The 16,897-nt window shown below is 38.4% G+C and overlaps 1 protein-coding gene across 1 annotated transcript; it reads left to right on the top strand.

The window, feature by feature from the left end:
- The first annotated feature begins 1,620 nt into the window (after positions 1–1,620).
- Positions 1,621–15,803, top strand: LOC149816945 (transcription factor TGA9-like). Its single transcript, XM_089986601.1, has 9 exons — positions 1,621–1,854; positions 2,596–2,652; positions 2,811–2,870; positions 3,424–3,501; positions 3,595–3,637; positions 5,797–6,068; positions 8,372–8,611; positions 13,346–13,488; positions 15,448–15,803. The coding sequence occupies exons 1-9, from the start codon at positions 1,792–1,794 to the stop codon at positions 15,536–15,538; spliced, it is 1,047 nt and encodes a 348-aa protein (XP_089842727.1). The 5' UTR covers positions 1,621–1,791; the 3' UTR covers positions 15,539–15,803.
- Positions 15,804–16,897: the final 1,094 nt, after the last annotated feature.

The raw sequence follows: 16,897 nt of genomic DNA, 5'->3' as shown, positions 1-16,897 counted from the left end.
TGATCACCCTCCATCTTGGGGGACAACGCTTGTCAGTTGTGGGGCCCAAGGTCTGATGGAGGGCAATCAGATGCTTAATGCAGAAATTTTGTGCCATTGATTGCATCCGATCCGGATTCCCCTCCTTGAGAATTGAGACAAAGCCGGATGGAACCTACGGATATGATACGTTTCTGTTGTCAAAGATGAATGGCAGGCTGACATTATGGCATGAGGTTAAAAGGCCAACAGAATAATCAGTTTTTTTGCAGAAAGAGTCCCATCCTGGCATAGGAAGAGAGAATCAGGGTACAAAATATCAAAAGGAAGGATAAAAAGGAGACACACCAACATCATCGTCGTCATCATAAATAAGGAGGCCTAGTTTTCTTTCCTTTGAACAGTTTGATGAGGTCAAGAAAGAGAGAGGTTTTAATGAGCTGATATTAATTTAAGGATTTGTAGGAGAAGAGGAGAGAAAGGAGAATAGAGTCGCTGAAGACAAAGAGATGCTGAGTTTGTAGTTATTTCATGGGGAGTAGTAATAGAGTTGCACAGCCTGGTTTGTCACAAGACTCACAACCAGAGCCTTCAAATCAGCATCTGATATGTGGAGTTCTTCATGGGATCAATCCTTCCCAACCAAACTTCATGTACTCCTGAAAAGATTTTCAATTTCAATTTTGATTGAATTGGCAATTCAGATTGGCAGATTTTGTGATATTTCTCTAACAAAAAAAATGTCTAAAAAATCCAATTTGAGATTTTATCCTTTTTTTTGTGTTGTATGTTTTTGTTTTTTTTCTTTTATACTAACATGGGGTTGGGTTTTTTTTTTTGTTCCATCTGAATCATTCTCTTTCTTATTTCTTCTTTTTATTGATGTTGCTCCGGTTGCTTCTGATAGTGATCAACATGGATCCGCTTATGATTTTGGAGAACTGGAGGAGGCGCTCATGCCAAAGATTCCTCATGGTGTAGGGATAGGAGCTGACGGAGAAACAAAGGGTGGGTGTCCAATTCTCCCCCCCCCCCTTTCTTCTCCTTTTTCCATCTCATGACGTTTCCTGTAACTGCCCGTTGTGTGCATGAGAGAGAGAGAGAAGGCTGGTATTTTTCCATATTTGTTGTATCATGCTATTTAAATTCTCTGACACGGAATGATTACCATGTTCAAAGAGGCATACTGACCCTGTGTACCATTTTCAATCTTGTTACGGGTCTCTCTCTCTCTCTCTCCATCACAAATTACTGAATACACCTTATAATTTTCACTTTTTTTCTTGCATCCTCCTTTTATATTTTTGATTGAAGAACCTGGATATATGTTTCTTTTCTGCAGCATTTTTTGGCGTTAGACCAACTCTGGAAATCTTCCCCTCATGGCCAATGAGATTTCAACCACCAGCAAGGGTTAGTAATCTCTCATTAAACCTCTCTCTCTCTCTCTCTCTCTCTCTCTCTCTCTCTCTCTCTCTCTCTCTCTCTCTCTCAGTTTTTCTTTTTCTTTCCAAAGAATCTGTCAACTTTTTCTATTTCATCAAATATTTGATGAGCAATGGATAATAGGAGAGACCATCTTTTGAGAGGGTGTGAATGTTGTGATCAAGAAAGAGGTTGGAATATATTTGACAGACGAATTCTCGGTCAGCAGAGAGTACAGATTCGGGATCTGCTCAGAATACGGCCTCCTGCAGAGCAGCAGATGCGCCGTTTGAACCGGAGTCTCCTGTACTATTCAGTAGAAAAGCGACGGACCACCCTCAACCTCAATACCAACACAACCCCCAAGCACCAGCAGCAGATCATCAGATGGCCTTCGACCCTTCCAGGACCCCAACAGCTCCCAACAATCAATTGAAGCCCCCAGAAAAGGTTCTTTTCTTTTATCCTTTCCAATTAATTTTTCTTTTTCTTTTTTCTCTCAGCAAAAAGATTTGTGCATTCTTAAGAATCCATTTCCTATTGGCAAATCAAACAAAAGAATTGTTATTACAATTTATCAACTGCATAACCAAGTGACCACCATCCATCCGAGTTTCAAAGCCTATAGCCTTTTAAGAAAGATATATTGCCAAAAGCGACGTCGTTTACATTTTATTATATCACTACTATATTTTTATTCTTTTGCTTATTTTCATGAGCCGACTCTCAATTACTTTTTTATGGCAGGAAATTTCAGATGATGTATGCAGCACACTTTCTCAATGACTTTTTTGTGTTATTATAAAAATAATAATACTTATTATTATTGTTAATAATATTACAACTATTTTAATATATGGTGGTGGTGATGGGTCATCGTCATCAATATATCCCCCGTTATAAAACTATGGTATGACCCAAGTCCCAAAACACCACATATTTGAAGTTGAGTATGTTGCTGCCTCACCTCACCTCATTTAATCAAGCCTTCCACTTGGGGGAATGGTAAAACACCCATGATCACTTCCACCAACCCATCTGCATCGTTATTGCTATTGCTATCCAAATCTCAACACCAAAAACCCTGAAAATTCATGTTGAAAGTTTCTTTTTATGCATGCATTAATTTATGTTTGCGCTTTTCTTGATGGCTAGTTTGTTTATGGTACTTATATTTACATATTTTTGTAGAAGAAGGGAGCGTCCTCAAGTTCAGAGAAAGATGGTTCCAAGATATTGGATGCCAAGGTGATAACGAATATGCAGAAATCATTTTTATTAATAAATTGTTCATTCACTTATTTGTCTGTTTGTTTTGATGGTGTCTTTCTTTATATGTGTTTGATCAATTTCATAATAATTGTTCAGATATAAAGTGCAACTTTTTGACTCGTTTTTGTCTTCAGACCTTGAGACGGTTAGCTCAGAATAGGGAGGCTGCAAGAAAAAGCCGACTAAGAAAGAAGGTACGCTTTTATTCTTTTCTGTTTCTAGGATGCGCATAGCTCCATTTCTGCAGAAAAGACCAAAAAGTAAAAAAAAAACTCTTTTTCTGATAAGCTTTCGGTGAAATGATGAAATTTTTGTGCCACCAAAGATATAAATAAATAAATAAAAATAGATACTAGGATGGTACATTAAAACCTGTAGTCCTATCATTCAGTAATAAATAAATAATAGCAGAATAAATAATGATAATATCATGTATGATACGAGTCAGTTTCCATTAGAATCATGAAATCTATGCACATATTATTAAAATCAAAAGCTTAACTTCTTTTTTGTTTATCATTTATTGATTTCATTGAAAATCTGTTGATATCACTTCGTTCAATTATTCAATACCCACTAGCATGATTAATAATAAAATCTCATAAACGGGTTTCTTTAAAAATCAATGATATATCCTATAAAAAAACAAAAAGATCATTGAGATATGTGATATAATCCACGAAATAGTTTGTTTTGATCTATTTCTTCTTTCAGTTATTTATTTATTTTTTTGTTTTGTTTTTGAAGGCTTATGTACAGCAATTAGAAAATAGTAGGATCAAGCTGAACCAGCTAGAGCAAGAACTCCAGCGAGCAAGATCACAGGTTTCAAGCTCATAGTTTTTGGTTTTTGGTTTTTTTTTAAGAATTTCCTTCTTCCTTGTTTGTCTCATAGATTTTGATATTGGATATGTGTAGGGTCTTCTCATAGCAGGGGGTGGTGGCGCCAACCTTTCCTCAGGTACAATTTTCTTTTATATATGCCTTCAATAGTAGGATATATCAATTAGAGATACCACCTCTCTTCTTTTGAAAAATGTCCTTCCCCTTTGACAAACATATAACGTGTGCAACAAACTTCAACCATATTATTTTTCTATTGGCATTGAAAGTAATGGTTATGATTTATGAAAGGGACCGTCTATCTCACTTAGGTCAATCCTTCTATATAATAATAATAATAATAATAGTTATCATCATCATGGTCGTCATCAACTGCAATAATGAGGACTATAATAAGCATTATTTTAAAAAAAAAATAGTGAAATATTCAAGCTCTACTTGTGGAGAAATAAGAGCACAAACCAACATAAAAAGAAGTTGATTGGAGAGGCTCAGTGTGTCTGCCTGCCTGGCTCGATAAAAATGCTGCCTACTGAGCCTTGACCTGATCTAAAATTCCAAAAATTTGTAGAACCTTTTAGACCATGTTTTATATATATCTTCTTAGAATTGCTGTCATTTTGTGTGTGTTGTAATTTTCCAACATAGGGTAAGATGTAAAAAGCAAAAAAGAGATGCTGGGAGACCAACTTAGAAAGAAAAAAAAAAGCAAAGAAAGCAAGTCCTTCTAAGTGAATCATGACTTGAGCCATCCACCTATTTAAGAATTGTCAGGCCCAAAACTTTCCCCCTTGCATCATCCGAGTTTCTTTACATTTTTTAAATGTAAAGAAAATTTCTTTAAAGGCAGCTGTATTTTATACTAATTATGGAAGAAGTTTTTAGAGAAATTAAAGCACCTAGTTTTGGCTTTCCCAAACCCAAAGACGCCTGAGCTTTGAACTAATCAATTAAAATGCATTACTTGGGGTTGCCATAGTTGGAAAAGAGTACCTTTACCTTCTTAACATTTATCGAGAAAAATGATAAACATCAAGGGTAAAGTCTAATATAAATCTCTACAACTCACTTGACAAAATACTATGGCGGTTTTGGACATGGCATGAGACATGTGTTGGTCATGATTTAGCAAATTCAGACTCTGAGACAAGTGCACTTATTGGCAATATGCCATTGACTACTATCTCTCTTATCCCTATCGTGAACCTGAGGTGACCACAAAACCGACCTGAGATTCGGCTCCTACTGACCTTATGATCTTCTTGGTTGTTTTACTGTTTGGTATTCATGCAAAGATGGGTGTGGGAGGGGATCCAGTTCTTGAACATGTAAACTATTTTAGGATCAACAAGCGACATGTAGGTTAATTATAACTCTTCTATAAAACCAAGGATGACAGTATTTTTGGAATCATGATCTTTTTTCACCTGAATCGTTTTCAAAAAGCTCCAGTTTGCTATTAACAACATTGATTTTTATGATAATTTTCACAATCAGAGTCACGTGTGATATTCCTAAATTACAAGGAATTTGTAGGTTTTCTCTCTAATTTTTTTTTTTTTGAATTATTGTCGGCATGTATGTATATAGGTCATTCATTTGGAACAAACAAAGGAATGTTGGATACAATTATTTTTAAAAGTTAATCAGGAATTTGATTAACTCGTAGGACCCCTGTGCTAAAGTAATTAACTAGTGTGATTCACATTGCATTTCACTTAGGGATGGCAGTGGGGCGGGGTGGGGGACAAGGTCTCCACCCCCGCCCAGCCTCAAGATTTTATCCTCCACCCCCGCCTCCATCCCCGGCGGGGAATGGATTTTATCCTCCATCCCCGCCTTCATCCCCATTTCATGTCCTCCATCCCCGGTTCAAACGGGGATGAGGCGGGGCGGGGCAGGGATATTGCGGGGAAAAGTGGTCGGGGCAGGGATGAGGCGGGGATCGTGGCGGGGACGGGGCGGGGCGGGGAAAAGTGCACGTCCATCCCCGCCTCCACCCCCGGACAGGGATGGATTTTAACCTTTGTCCCCGCCTCCATCCCCGGTCCAAACGGGGCGGGGCCCCGCTTTCCCCCGGTCCACTGCCATCCCTAATTTCACTTCATCAGGGGTTTGTTCTATTATGAAGGGCTCCAGGTGAGAAACTTGAAAACAATCAGGGGCTTGGATGGCATATAAGTTAGCAATTTGGGGGGTTATGTGTGGGGTGTAGGTTATTTTTTAAACAATGAGGGACCTAATGGTAATTAATTCCCATGCAATTTTCTTGTTCAGGTGCGGCAATCTTTGACATGGAACATGCAAGATGGCTAGAAGAGGATCAGAGGCACATGTCTGAGCTCCGGGCTGGGCTTCATGCTCACCTTCCAGACGGTGAGCTCCGGGTGATTGTCGATAGCTGTGTCGCTCACTACGACCAGATCTTCCACCTCAAAGGCATCGCTGCCAAGTCGGACGTCTTCCATCTCTTTTCAGGCATGTGGAAGACTCCAGCGGAGCGCTGCTTCCTTTGGATGGGTGGATTCCGGCCGTCTGAACTCCTCAAGGTAAGTGAGATGGACCCGTCATACATTTACCTAACCACAAAATGATTAATCTGTCCTTCTTTGCGCCTCAATATTGACCAATGTGTCCCTAGTTTATTACTGCCATCATTTGGATTGAAGTTATTTCGAAGATTACACATAAACTTCAAACATATACACACTCCACTTTAAATTAGTTCGTATACCTACATAATAAATCACCTTAGAGTTGATGATGCACTTATGCACTATATATACATCGACCACAATGACACCACAAAATTTCATCTTAAAATATGACCTTTATATAGGGATGGCAGTGGGGCGGGGCGGGGGACAAGGTCTCCACCCCCGCCCCGCCTCAAGATTTTATCCTCCACCCCCGCCCCGCCTCCCCGGCGGGGATGGATTTTATCCTCCACCTCCGCCTTCATCCCCGTTTCATGTCCTCCATCCCCGGTTCAAACGTGGATGAGGCGGGGTGGGGCGGGGATATTGCGGGGAAAAGTGGTCGGGGTGGGGATGAGGCGGGGATCGTGGCGGGGGTGGGGTGGGGCGGGGTGGGGCGGGGACGGGACGGGGCGGGGAAAAATGCACGTCCATCCCCGCCTCCACCCCCGGACGGGGATGGATTTTAACCTTCGTCCCCGCCTCCATCCCCGTTTCATACCCTTCATCCCCGGTCCAAACGGGGCAAGGCGGGGCGGGGCCCCGCTTTCCCCCGGTCCACTGCCATCCCTACCTTTATAGCTCAGACATGTCGCTATAGACACTTTTTTTAATATTTACCCAGAGAAACCACTCTCAGGTCTCTGCCTGCCCTACTTAAGATCACTGTCCTGGCAATGTAAAACTTCATGGGCCTACCCCTTGCGCCCAGGGAGTCACCAGGCTTCAGCTTCTTCAAGGGGTGACGCCCATGAGATTTGAACCTAGACCGCCTAGCGGCCTAGGCGCCCATGAGATTTGAACCTAGACCGCCTTAGCTGCCTAAGCCCCATCCCACTACTCCAAAAACCTTTGGGGATCACTATAGAATAAGTGTTTATTTGTTTCATAAGTATCTGAAATCGATATGGAGGACTTCATATACTTGAGTTTCTCAAATCCTTGTATTTGAAAGTTGGAATATTTCTCTAGAAAAAGAAAAAGGAAATGTGTAAATTGAAAGCGTCAGATCCATCATCCATGTACTGTATATGTGTGGGCTGCACTCAAAATCAGTGGATTTTGGACAAAACCAGCTTGCGGGGAACGCCTCTAAGGTCATTGTTGAAATAAAAAAAAAAAAAACCAACATTCAAGTTCTAGCTGTAGTTAAGCCACAAATTAAGAAGTTTTAGTTATCATGGCGTGGGGGCGTACAGATAATTAACGGTGGGATAAGTTCATTAGGCGTGAAGGAAATTGCAATAAGTAGGTGTATTCAATAAATTTTGCTACAAGTATGGTTTTAATTGTTTGAAAACCATTGCAAGTAAATTATTCTTAATATATAGACTTAGTTATGCTAAGATTGGAACCGGAACGCTACTTTTATATATGAAAGTAAAGACTAAAACCCAGTGGGATTATTCAATGGTGTGGTTTGTCAATAGTATGTTGATCTTGGTTTCGGATAGGTTGGCCAATATCAGAATGTGTAGTGAGTTCAACAAAGGCCTTAATTATTAAGGATGGAGTGTCTATCATAATTTGCATCTGGTTAATTTGGGTCTTCAAATCTGGAGTGTCTATCACTGGATGAGTTTCACCCGTCACCTTGTGTTGGGACGTTGCAAGTTCGAATCCCAATGGTATGGTTGTGTAACTGGTAGGGGGTCTGCCTAACCCTAGCTAATTTTCTCCTTGCAAAGAAAATACCTTTGGGAAACTGAGTATGCTTTTGACAAATATGAACAAGTTCATGAACTCCAAAACTTCTACATCTGGTATCACAGGTGAAACATGACCAAGTTCACCAACTTTGTCAAAGCTTGAACTCATCCAGTGACAAAGTTCGTGAAACTATGGATTTTTATGAAGTTGATATATCAGACCAAACTCAACATTGAATATTTGGGTTGACTTGGTAAATGATTCATATGATGCCAAACTGAGTTTTTACATATTTCGCTCAATTTCTCATGAATCTTCCAATATACAACCTATTAGTGAGTCCCAAAGTTTTTTCGATAACGCTTTTAAATGACTATATTGTCCTTATGTAAATCATAAACTCTCGTCTACTTGTTTTGTTCTCTTTTTTGGGGTTTGTATTCTTTGAATGACCAATTTAGCCTTAAACTTTTGTTTTTTCCCCAATGGATACTGGACCTACACAGATACTGGTACCCCAATTGGAGCCATTGACGGAGCAGCAATTCTTGGGGATCTGTGACCTCCAGCAGTCTTCACAACAAGCTGAGGAGGCGCTATCACAGGGACTTGACTCGTTGCAACAGGCACTCGCCGGAGCCATTGTCTCCGGTTCGCTTAGCCAAGGACCGGATGCCGGGAACTACATGGGTCAGATGGCCATAGCACTTGGCAAGCTTGCCAATTATGAGGGATTCGTCCGACAGGTCTGCCCTCTTTTTGCTCTCATTCACAATTTCGAAAAAAAGGGTACTTTAGTCATTTCAAATACCATACAGTTCCTCGTAAAACCATGTTTCTCGTATTCATTTCTCGGTGGGGTAATTCCATCATTATGTATATTGGCTACTCCATATGCAAATTTATGTTTAGCTACCTCAGGTTTCAAATATTTAAGATAAACTGTTAACCTGATAAAAAAATTGCTCGAATAAACCACCTGCGAGTTGCTTTTTATTCAGCTAACTCTTGAAAATGATAATTCTAACCTTTCCTTTTATTTTTAATTATTGCATGTCACTTTTGTAGCCATCTACTTTTATAGTTATACTTAAGGCCAATTAAATAAGTAATTTCATAAAAAAAATAGCTCAAGCTCTGAGCAATTTTTTAAAAGGTTATGTCTCTATCGTAAATATTTCAAACTTAAGGTCGTTAAACATAAATTTGTTATATGTTAGGCGCTTATATGTAAATTATCCTTCAATGATTTTGTCCGAGAGGATTTTAGGATTATCACTCTCGAAAGACCTGGGATCGCATTGGGCGTTTCTTTGTTTTCCAGAAAAATTAGAAAAGGTTGTAATATATATATATATATATATATATATATATATATATATATATATATATATATATATATATATAGGGACCTTTAATTTTTTGTGTTTTCTCAAAATTATGTCCTTACAAATGTGTTCAGAATGATTGATTTACTAAAAAATGACACTTGGATCATTTGATTTAAATGCATGCATGGATAGGTTTTATAAGGTTCAAAAATCAACAATCTATAATTTTCATAACTTTTTTAGGCTTCAAATACCACTTTTTCATCCAAAATACATGATCCAAGTGTCAATTTCTAGTAAATCAATCATGTTGAACACATTTGTAAGGTCAGAATTTCTAAAAAACACCAAAAAAAATTCTTAGTGGGTAGGGTTGATATTTTTTCTAACTGGTAGGTTTTCATCTCTCTCTCTCTCTCTCTCTCTCTCTCTCTCTATATATATATATATATATATATATATATATATATATATATATTACTGAACATATTAGGCCACATTTTTCATTCTGTCCCATTTTGCTCTATTATGCCCCATAGGTTTTAAGTGCTTATGATAGATCTAAACCGTTAGATGTGTTTAGCATGCTTGATTTAGTGAGAATTGACTCTTGGATCATGTTTTTTTTATGAAAAAATATGTTTTCATGATCCAAAAAAGCGAGTACCTTCATAGCCATTGATTTTAGATCACCGGAAAAACCTGTATACATGTGAGATTTTTGGCAATCCAAAAGTCATTTTCCACTAAACAAAACCTATAGATCACATTTAAGGTGTTAGACTTGAGAAAAAATACTTAAAACTATGCATTTTTGAAGGCGCCTAACTAGATCTAACAAAAAAGGGGGCCTAAGGAACACATTACTCATATGTATAGTGAACCGTGATTTCCATGGATTTTTTTCTTCTCTTAAATCTAATCGTACGGATATGATCTACATGCTTGGCTTTATAAAGACCAACTCTTGAATCATGCAATTATGATGCATAAATGAGGCATTTAAAGGCTTTAAAATCAATTACTCATAATCTTCATAAATATTCAAGCATCCAAAAATTATATGCAATAAATGATTCTTAGCAAATTCACCATGTCAAACACATCTACATGATTGGATTTACAAAAAAAAAAAGTATTGAAAATACCAGTACTTCTCATATTTATAGTTCTCTACCATGCAAACAAAGAAAGATGTAACATCTATAACCAATGATGATCGGACCACTCTCCTCCGGTGTTTGAGCATTTCATTAAATTGGACCTCATATAATTATTTTTTATAATGTTTTCAATAAGAAATATGTTTACATGAAGATTTTTACAACATCAAGGCATGTTTTCTGAAATATGAAAAATGGATGGCTTGCAATTTTATGGTACAAAGTATTGTCGGTTATTGATCTTTAGTGCTTTAAAAATGCATCTAAATATCAAAAAATTTTAATCTGAAATATGTTTCTTACTAAATAAATGACAAAAATGTAAAATATAGAGCCTGATCAATAAAAAAACTCGACATTTAGAGAAGAATGCAACCCGATCATCATTGGTTATAAATGTTGGACCTTAGTTTGCACTACAAGAAAAATGTTAATTAGCGACGGAAATTTGCGACGGATTTTTTCCGTCGCAAATTAGCGACAGATTAGCTAGAGAAAACTTTCTTAATGAATCCGTCGCTAAGTAGCGACGAATTAGCGATGAAAGTTGTTTCATCGCTAATCCGTTGCTAATTAGCGACGAATTAACGACAACAAGTATTTCGTCGCTAATTCTCAATACAAAAAAAACATTTTAGCGAGGGATTTAGCGAGGGAATTTTTCCGTCGCTAATTAGCGACGGATTAGCGACGGAAATTTTCCGTCGCTAATCCGTCGCTAATTTTCGATTTAAACCAAGCGCGAAATTTTCCCTCTCTCCCTGTTTGAAATTTAAATCGACCGCGCTCGATTTAAATCGACCGCGCTCGATTTAAACCGAGCGACGTCGGAGAGCTTATTGGAGAGCATGTACATGAGAGTGGAGGACGGTGACGCCGGAGGACAGTCGGCGATCGCTGGAGGACGTCGGCGCCGGTTGACGGAGGACGACAATGCCGATTCACGGAGGACGGCGACGCCGGAGGACGGTCGGCAATCGCTGGATGATGTCGGCGCCGGTTCACGGAGGACAACAACGTCGATTCACGGAGGACGGTCGGCGATCGCTGGAGGACGTTGGCGCCGGTTCATGGAGGACGATGACGCCGGTCCACGGAGGATGACGGCGACGCCGGTTCACGGAAGATGACGGTGCCAGTTCATGGAGGACGGCGACGCCGGAGAGCACCGGTTCATGAAGGACGGCAACGCCGGTTCGCGATGAGGCAGAACGATCGTTATGTGCATGCAATGGCTGTCGGGTGCGGTATAAGTCCGGCTTAGTGCTGCCGGAATACCGCCCGACAAGGATCAATTTTTTTTTTATTTTTTTTTTAAAATTTAGCGACAGATTAGCGACGGATAATGTCCGTCGCTAATCTGTCGCAAATTAGCGACGGAATTAACGACAGATAATTTTTTTCGCTAATTAGCGAGCAAAAAATCGCGATGGCCTCTATCCATCGCTAATCCGTCGCTAAGCCGTCGCTAAACAGTTTAGCGACGGCTTAGTGACGGATTAGCGATGGATAGAGGCCGTCGCTAATCCACGGTTTTCTTGTAGTGTTGGTTGCATGTTCCCTTCATTATATGTGTGTGTTACTTTAACTTTAAAGAGGGCAAGGGGTGTGCCTAGGGGTGTTAATGGGTCTGGTTTTACCCGAACCTGATTCATACCAAATCCTATAGGGTCAGGGTTTGGTAATTAATAAGGTCCAATTAGAATTGGGGTCAAACTCGAAGGGTTCGATTAATATATATATATATATATATATATATATATATATATATATATATATATATATATATATATATATATATATATATATATATATATATATATATATATATATATATATATATATATATATATATAAAGCCAGGTATGGTTTGTGAAATTTCATATCAGACCTAGGCTGGACCCTAGTTTCAACTAAGATCTATAATTTTTCAATGTAGAAATGATAAAAAATATCATTTTATCAGGTATGGTCTCAATCTGGTTCATGTAATTCTTATAGGATCCAGGTATGGTTTCTCTTATGGTGGGTTTGATTGGACCTGACTCTGACCTGATACCACCATATCAAATCTAGTTTGGGTTTGGTTTCACCTGGGTCAAAACCGAACCCGATCCGTTGACAACCCTAGGTGTGCCACATGTTTACACCATCAGGACAACGACCATAGCAGGTTTAGCCAGCGTGACTGGATCTCTGATACCGAAGGTGGTTTCCCTGTCCATAAAAAAATAAAAAACTTTTTATATTAACATTAGAAGCAATCAACGTATTGAAATTACTAAAGTACTCTTAAAATGAGTTGCAATTTTTTAAAAATTTGACCTTACATCTAAAGGTTAAAAAAGTCACTTTCACTTTTTCCAAAAAAAAAAAAACAAAAGACAAAAGTATCTCATGTTATCTTTTTAAAAAATGATTTTTTCTTGTTCTTCTCAGACAAATGACCTGTTGTATCCCTAAGAAAGCTTCACGTGTTTTAGAAACCTGTTATCTCATTTTGAGGGTGTTTTATATTTCAATCAATTGAATGCTGCTAACTTTAGTATAAAGAGTTTAAAGTTAGATTAAATCACACACACACACAGACACAAGTTAAAAAATGTTAAAAACTTGTTTAAATCATAATAATTTTCACGATATGCTACGCTAAAGAGTTTTTTTTTTTCAGTTTATCAAGATATTATTGAGATTTTGTCATTCTGTGAATCTATTTGCGATAAAGTGATAACAATAAATTGAAAATATAAAGAATAATCGTGTCAATCAAACCCTTATCCCTCTATCCAATTCAAATCCTGGGTCCACGATCTAAGGTCAGGATGAATGACTACCAATGAAATACAATAAAGTCGTTTTTGTCATTTCGCTCAGTAAATTTATGAACTTTTCTGCTTTGATTTTTCTCCTACTTCATGCTCTCGAAAAAAAACAATTCTTCTCCTACTTTTTTTTTTATTGATTAAGTTTTTTTTTTCGGTGGCAGGCTGACAACTTGAGGCAGCAGATGTTGCACCAACTTCGCCGGATTCTGACAATCCGGCAGGCCGGCCGGTGCTTTCTGGCGATTGGTGAATACTACAGCCGGCTAAGAGCTCTCAGCTCTCTTTGGGCCTCTCGCCCAAGGGAGTAAGTCATCTTCATCCGTTGCCTCTTTTGCCCCTTCGAAAACATCGTTCCTTGACCCTGAAACCACAATAAGGAAAACCACTAAACCTCATTAATTCGACACTTGCTTAAATTCTAGAATCACAAAACTTCTGCCCACAAATTGACCACCGTTTAAAATCAAATGACCAAACTGCTCTTTCTTTTTCTCTTTCTACACTACCATATACATGTTGAAATCTTTAATTTTAGGAGATCAGGTGCTCTCATATGAATTGGATTTTTGGGTGTTGTTACATAACCATTCCCGTAAATGAGAAAAATGCCCTCCATGATATTGACCTTGGAGAATTTCTTTTTTGTCATTGATCTTGGGGGGCATACATGTTAGAATCCTGCAGCCATGGTTACTCAAGGTGCATGTTTTGTGTCAAGTTGCTGCCCTTGTCTTTCAGGGATATATTAGGAATTTAAGTCTTTGTACAGCCTTGTGTGTTGGATACTTCTCTTGACATATAGAAACATGAATACTAACTTTGGTTACCACCGACGGGGTGGCCGGCATCGCCGGCAGGGTGGTTGTGAGAGTGCTGAGATGAAGGCACCGGATCAAACCCCGCCGGCCACATGTCTCTCTATAGCTTTCAGAGGTGAGCCATATAAGGCAGGATGGTCGTAGGGCCTCACCCAGGCTTTTCCTCGCTTCCTCAAGGATTCCTCATCATAAAAAAAATAATGAACTTTGATTGATGACAGAAATACACTTAGAATGATTGATAAGAGAGTCGAGGTATGGTATTATATCTCATATATTTTATATCAATGCATGAAAGAAGGGTATCATTGTTGTTCATCATATTCAAGGTTGTTTTCAACACTCATACTACCTCCTTGGCAGTGATAACCTTTTGTTGAGAATCTCATAGAGCACCTTTATTGCTTACGACCTATAATATATTCATGATCATTTTCAATGGGTATTATGTAAAATGGATGCAGGCCATCTTGTAACATGCATCCAAGGTTTTCCATTTCTTTTTTTTTTTTGCACCTGGAAACAGTTGAAGTACCCATTTGCCCCTCTAGACTCTGGCTGCCTATAGTTATTGCCAATGGCAACTGAAAAACTTTCTTCTTCATGCACAATTATTTATATTCATTTTCAATGCCTAGTCTGTACTGGTAAAGAGATGCACTAGTTACTGTGTTACAATGTGCTATAAGATACGTCATATATACTTATCTTCGTATCCCCTTAATCAATTAATCGTTTTTTTTTTGTGGTATCCCATTAACTAATTAATCTTGAAGCAGAGCTAGTTAAATAATGTAATAGAATTTCGGTTATTAAACATATTGAACACAGTAATACCATTCTCATTATTGAATATAATAAAATATACATTCTTTTATATCTGCATTTAATGCACCTACTGTAGCATCCAATTTCACTGTTATGCAATAATATTATTGTTTAGGCGTGGGCAACTCAGCTCAATTGCACCCTCTTTGTGAGCTTTTCCACGCAAACCCTCAATTTAAAAAGAAATCTCCGTGGACGCTTATGCACATGTGTCTGAGAGAGAGAGAGAGAGAGAGAGAGAGAGAGTAAATTCTAGAAAGTACGTAGTGGAAGGGTTGTTGCCCTTGTGCCACCTTTTTCCTATAAGAGTAGGAACGTTTGTCTTTCTGTCCAACCATCCTGTGGGTGTGAGGATTTGATATGCCAAGAATGGCCAACAGACCCAGGCGAATGATGTGGTATTGAACTATAATAAATGACTTCATGATGTAGACGCAGAAACCAATGAAAGACTCGTACACTACATGCAAAGCCAGACAAATTATAATATGGATTCCAAAGGCACCAACCAAAACGTGACAGTTACAAAAATAAAATAAAAGCTTATTTAAAAAAAATCAAAATATAACATTTTTGTTTTATGTTATGTTCATTCATATATTGGATTTGTGATGTAGGACAATGGTTGCAGAAGCCCACTCAGTCCGGACTACAACTGATCTTCAGATGGTTCAACACTCGGAGAGTTATTTCACCACCTCCTTCTGACAATGATGACGGTGACGATGATGATGAACCGGAATGGCTCGCTCCAATCCTTTGTTTTGGGGTTAGGAAGGCCAAGATCCACGAAAAAGGAAAATGGTTATAAAATAAATAGGCAATAGGGTGACAGCCTTAGTAGGAGGGATAGAGAGCAGAAAAAACTGTATTTTTTTTTTCATTGGTAGGTTTTCATTCTTTGGAGAATGGAAGAAAGAATACATGGACTTTTGGGGTCTAGAAGTCTAATGGATGTATTATTATTTGTCAACATGGATCATGAATAAACACACACACACACACAGAGAGAGAGAGAGAGAGAGAGAGAGTCATTGGACTTACATGTTATGAAGACGTGTAATCAGTAAGACAAAAAGTGGACCATTGATAGACAAGCCTAAAAGGTAGCATATGGTGTATAAGCTTATGACCATAAACTAAATTTAAAGACAAAAATGAACCATATTCTAGCCAAGGTTAAAATCACGTGAATTTGCTTGATCATTAGTTGCCAGGTGGCGTGCGATAAGTGGAACATGCATGGAAAGCTATTTCAAATACAAAAAACCAACAATTAGTTTAATTATTGAACCTTTGGTGCAAAATCAGATCAAGGCTCAGGCTATGTTTGGCTTCGAGCGAAACCTAATCATGATGTTCATGAAGTCAAACAGTTTCCAAACCAAATTTTAAAAGATTGTTTCTACTTTTCTCTATAAGCAGAACTGACTTTTCTCTATAAGCAGAACTGAGGGAATGAGATAGTTTGTACTTTGTAGTGGCTTCAAGTAGGGAATTAATAAAAATGATTGGTTCTAGGTTCAGTTTGTGACAGTGGCTTCTGCATGGAATCATCTGTTGCCTTTGAATTTCAAAAAGAGAAACTATTTAATGAGCTTGATTGATATTCTCTTACAACATTCCAATCTTTTAAAGTATCAGTTGTCTCAATCCAAATTACAACCAACAGAGACAAATAAAGTTGGTTTCTTCAAATGTAAAGTCTATACGGCTTCATCCACCAAGTGGTATTTTCAATAAGTCTTTCATCTCCAGATCTCCAACAGTGGTCGAGTGGCTACAAGACCATAATCAATCTTTAAAATGGAATATGTAATGGACGTCCGAGACTCTACTGGAGCCAGCTTTTGGATCACTAGTCATCCACCAAGTGTAATTAAACCTGCTAGTCACTTCATAATGCATATTTTTTACCTTTATCCAGTAGGTTTTTTTTTTTTTGGCTGAGAAAGCTGGGGTTAGGCAGACCCCTATCAGTTATACAACTATATACCATTGGGATTCGAACTTGCAACGTCCCAACACAAGGTGACGTGCACTAACCTCTCCTGCCAGACAAGGGGA

This window comes from Nuphar pumila, chromosome 14 (assembly GCF_984573655.1).
Source record: "Nuphar pumila chromosome 14, dmNupPumi1.hap1.1, whole genome shotgun sequence".
NCBI lineage: Eukaryota > Viridiplantae > Streptophyta > Magnoliopsida > Nymphaeales > Nymphaeaceae > Nuphar > Nuphar pumila.
The sequence above is the reverse complement of the archived record's forward strand: the minus strand, read 5'-3'. Positions and strand labels throughout refer to the sequence as shown.

Coding starts and splice junctions, on each gene's coding strand:
- LOC149816945 (XM_089986601.1), top strand. CDS start 1,792: ATGGCCTTCGACCCTTCCAGGACCCCAACAGCTCCCAACAATCAATTG. Junction 1,855..2,595: donor AATTGAAGCCCCCAGAAAAG/GTTCTTTTCTTT, acceptor ATATTTTTGTAG/AAGAAGGGAGCGTCCTCAAG. Junction 2,871..3,423: donor AAAGCCGACTAAGAAAGAAG/GTACGCTTTTAT, acceptor TTGTTTTTGAAG/GCTTATGTACAGCAATTAGA.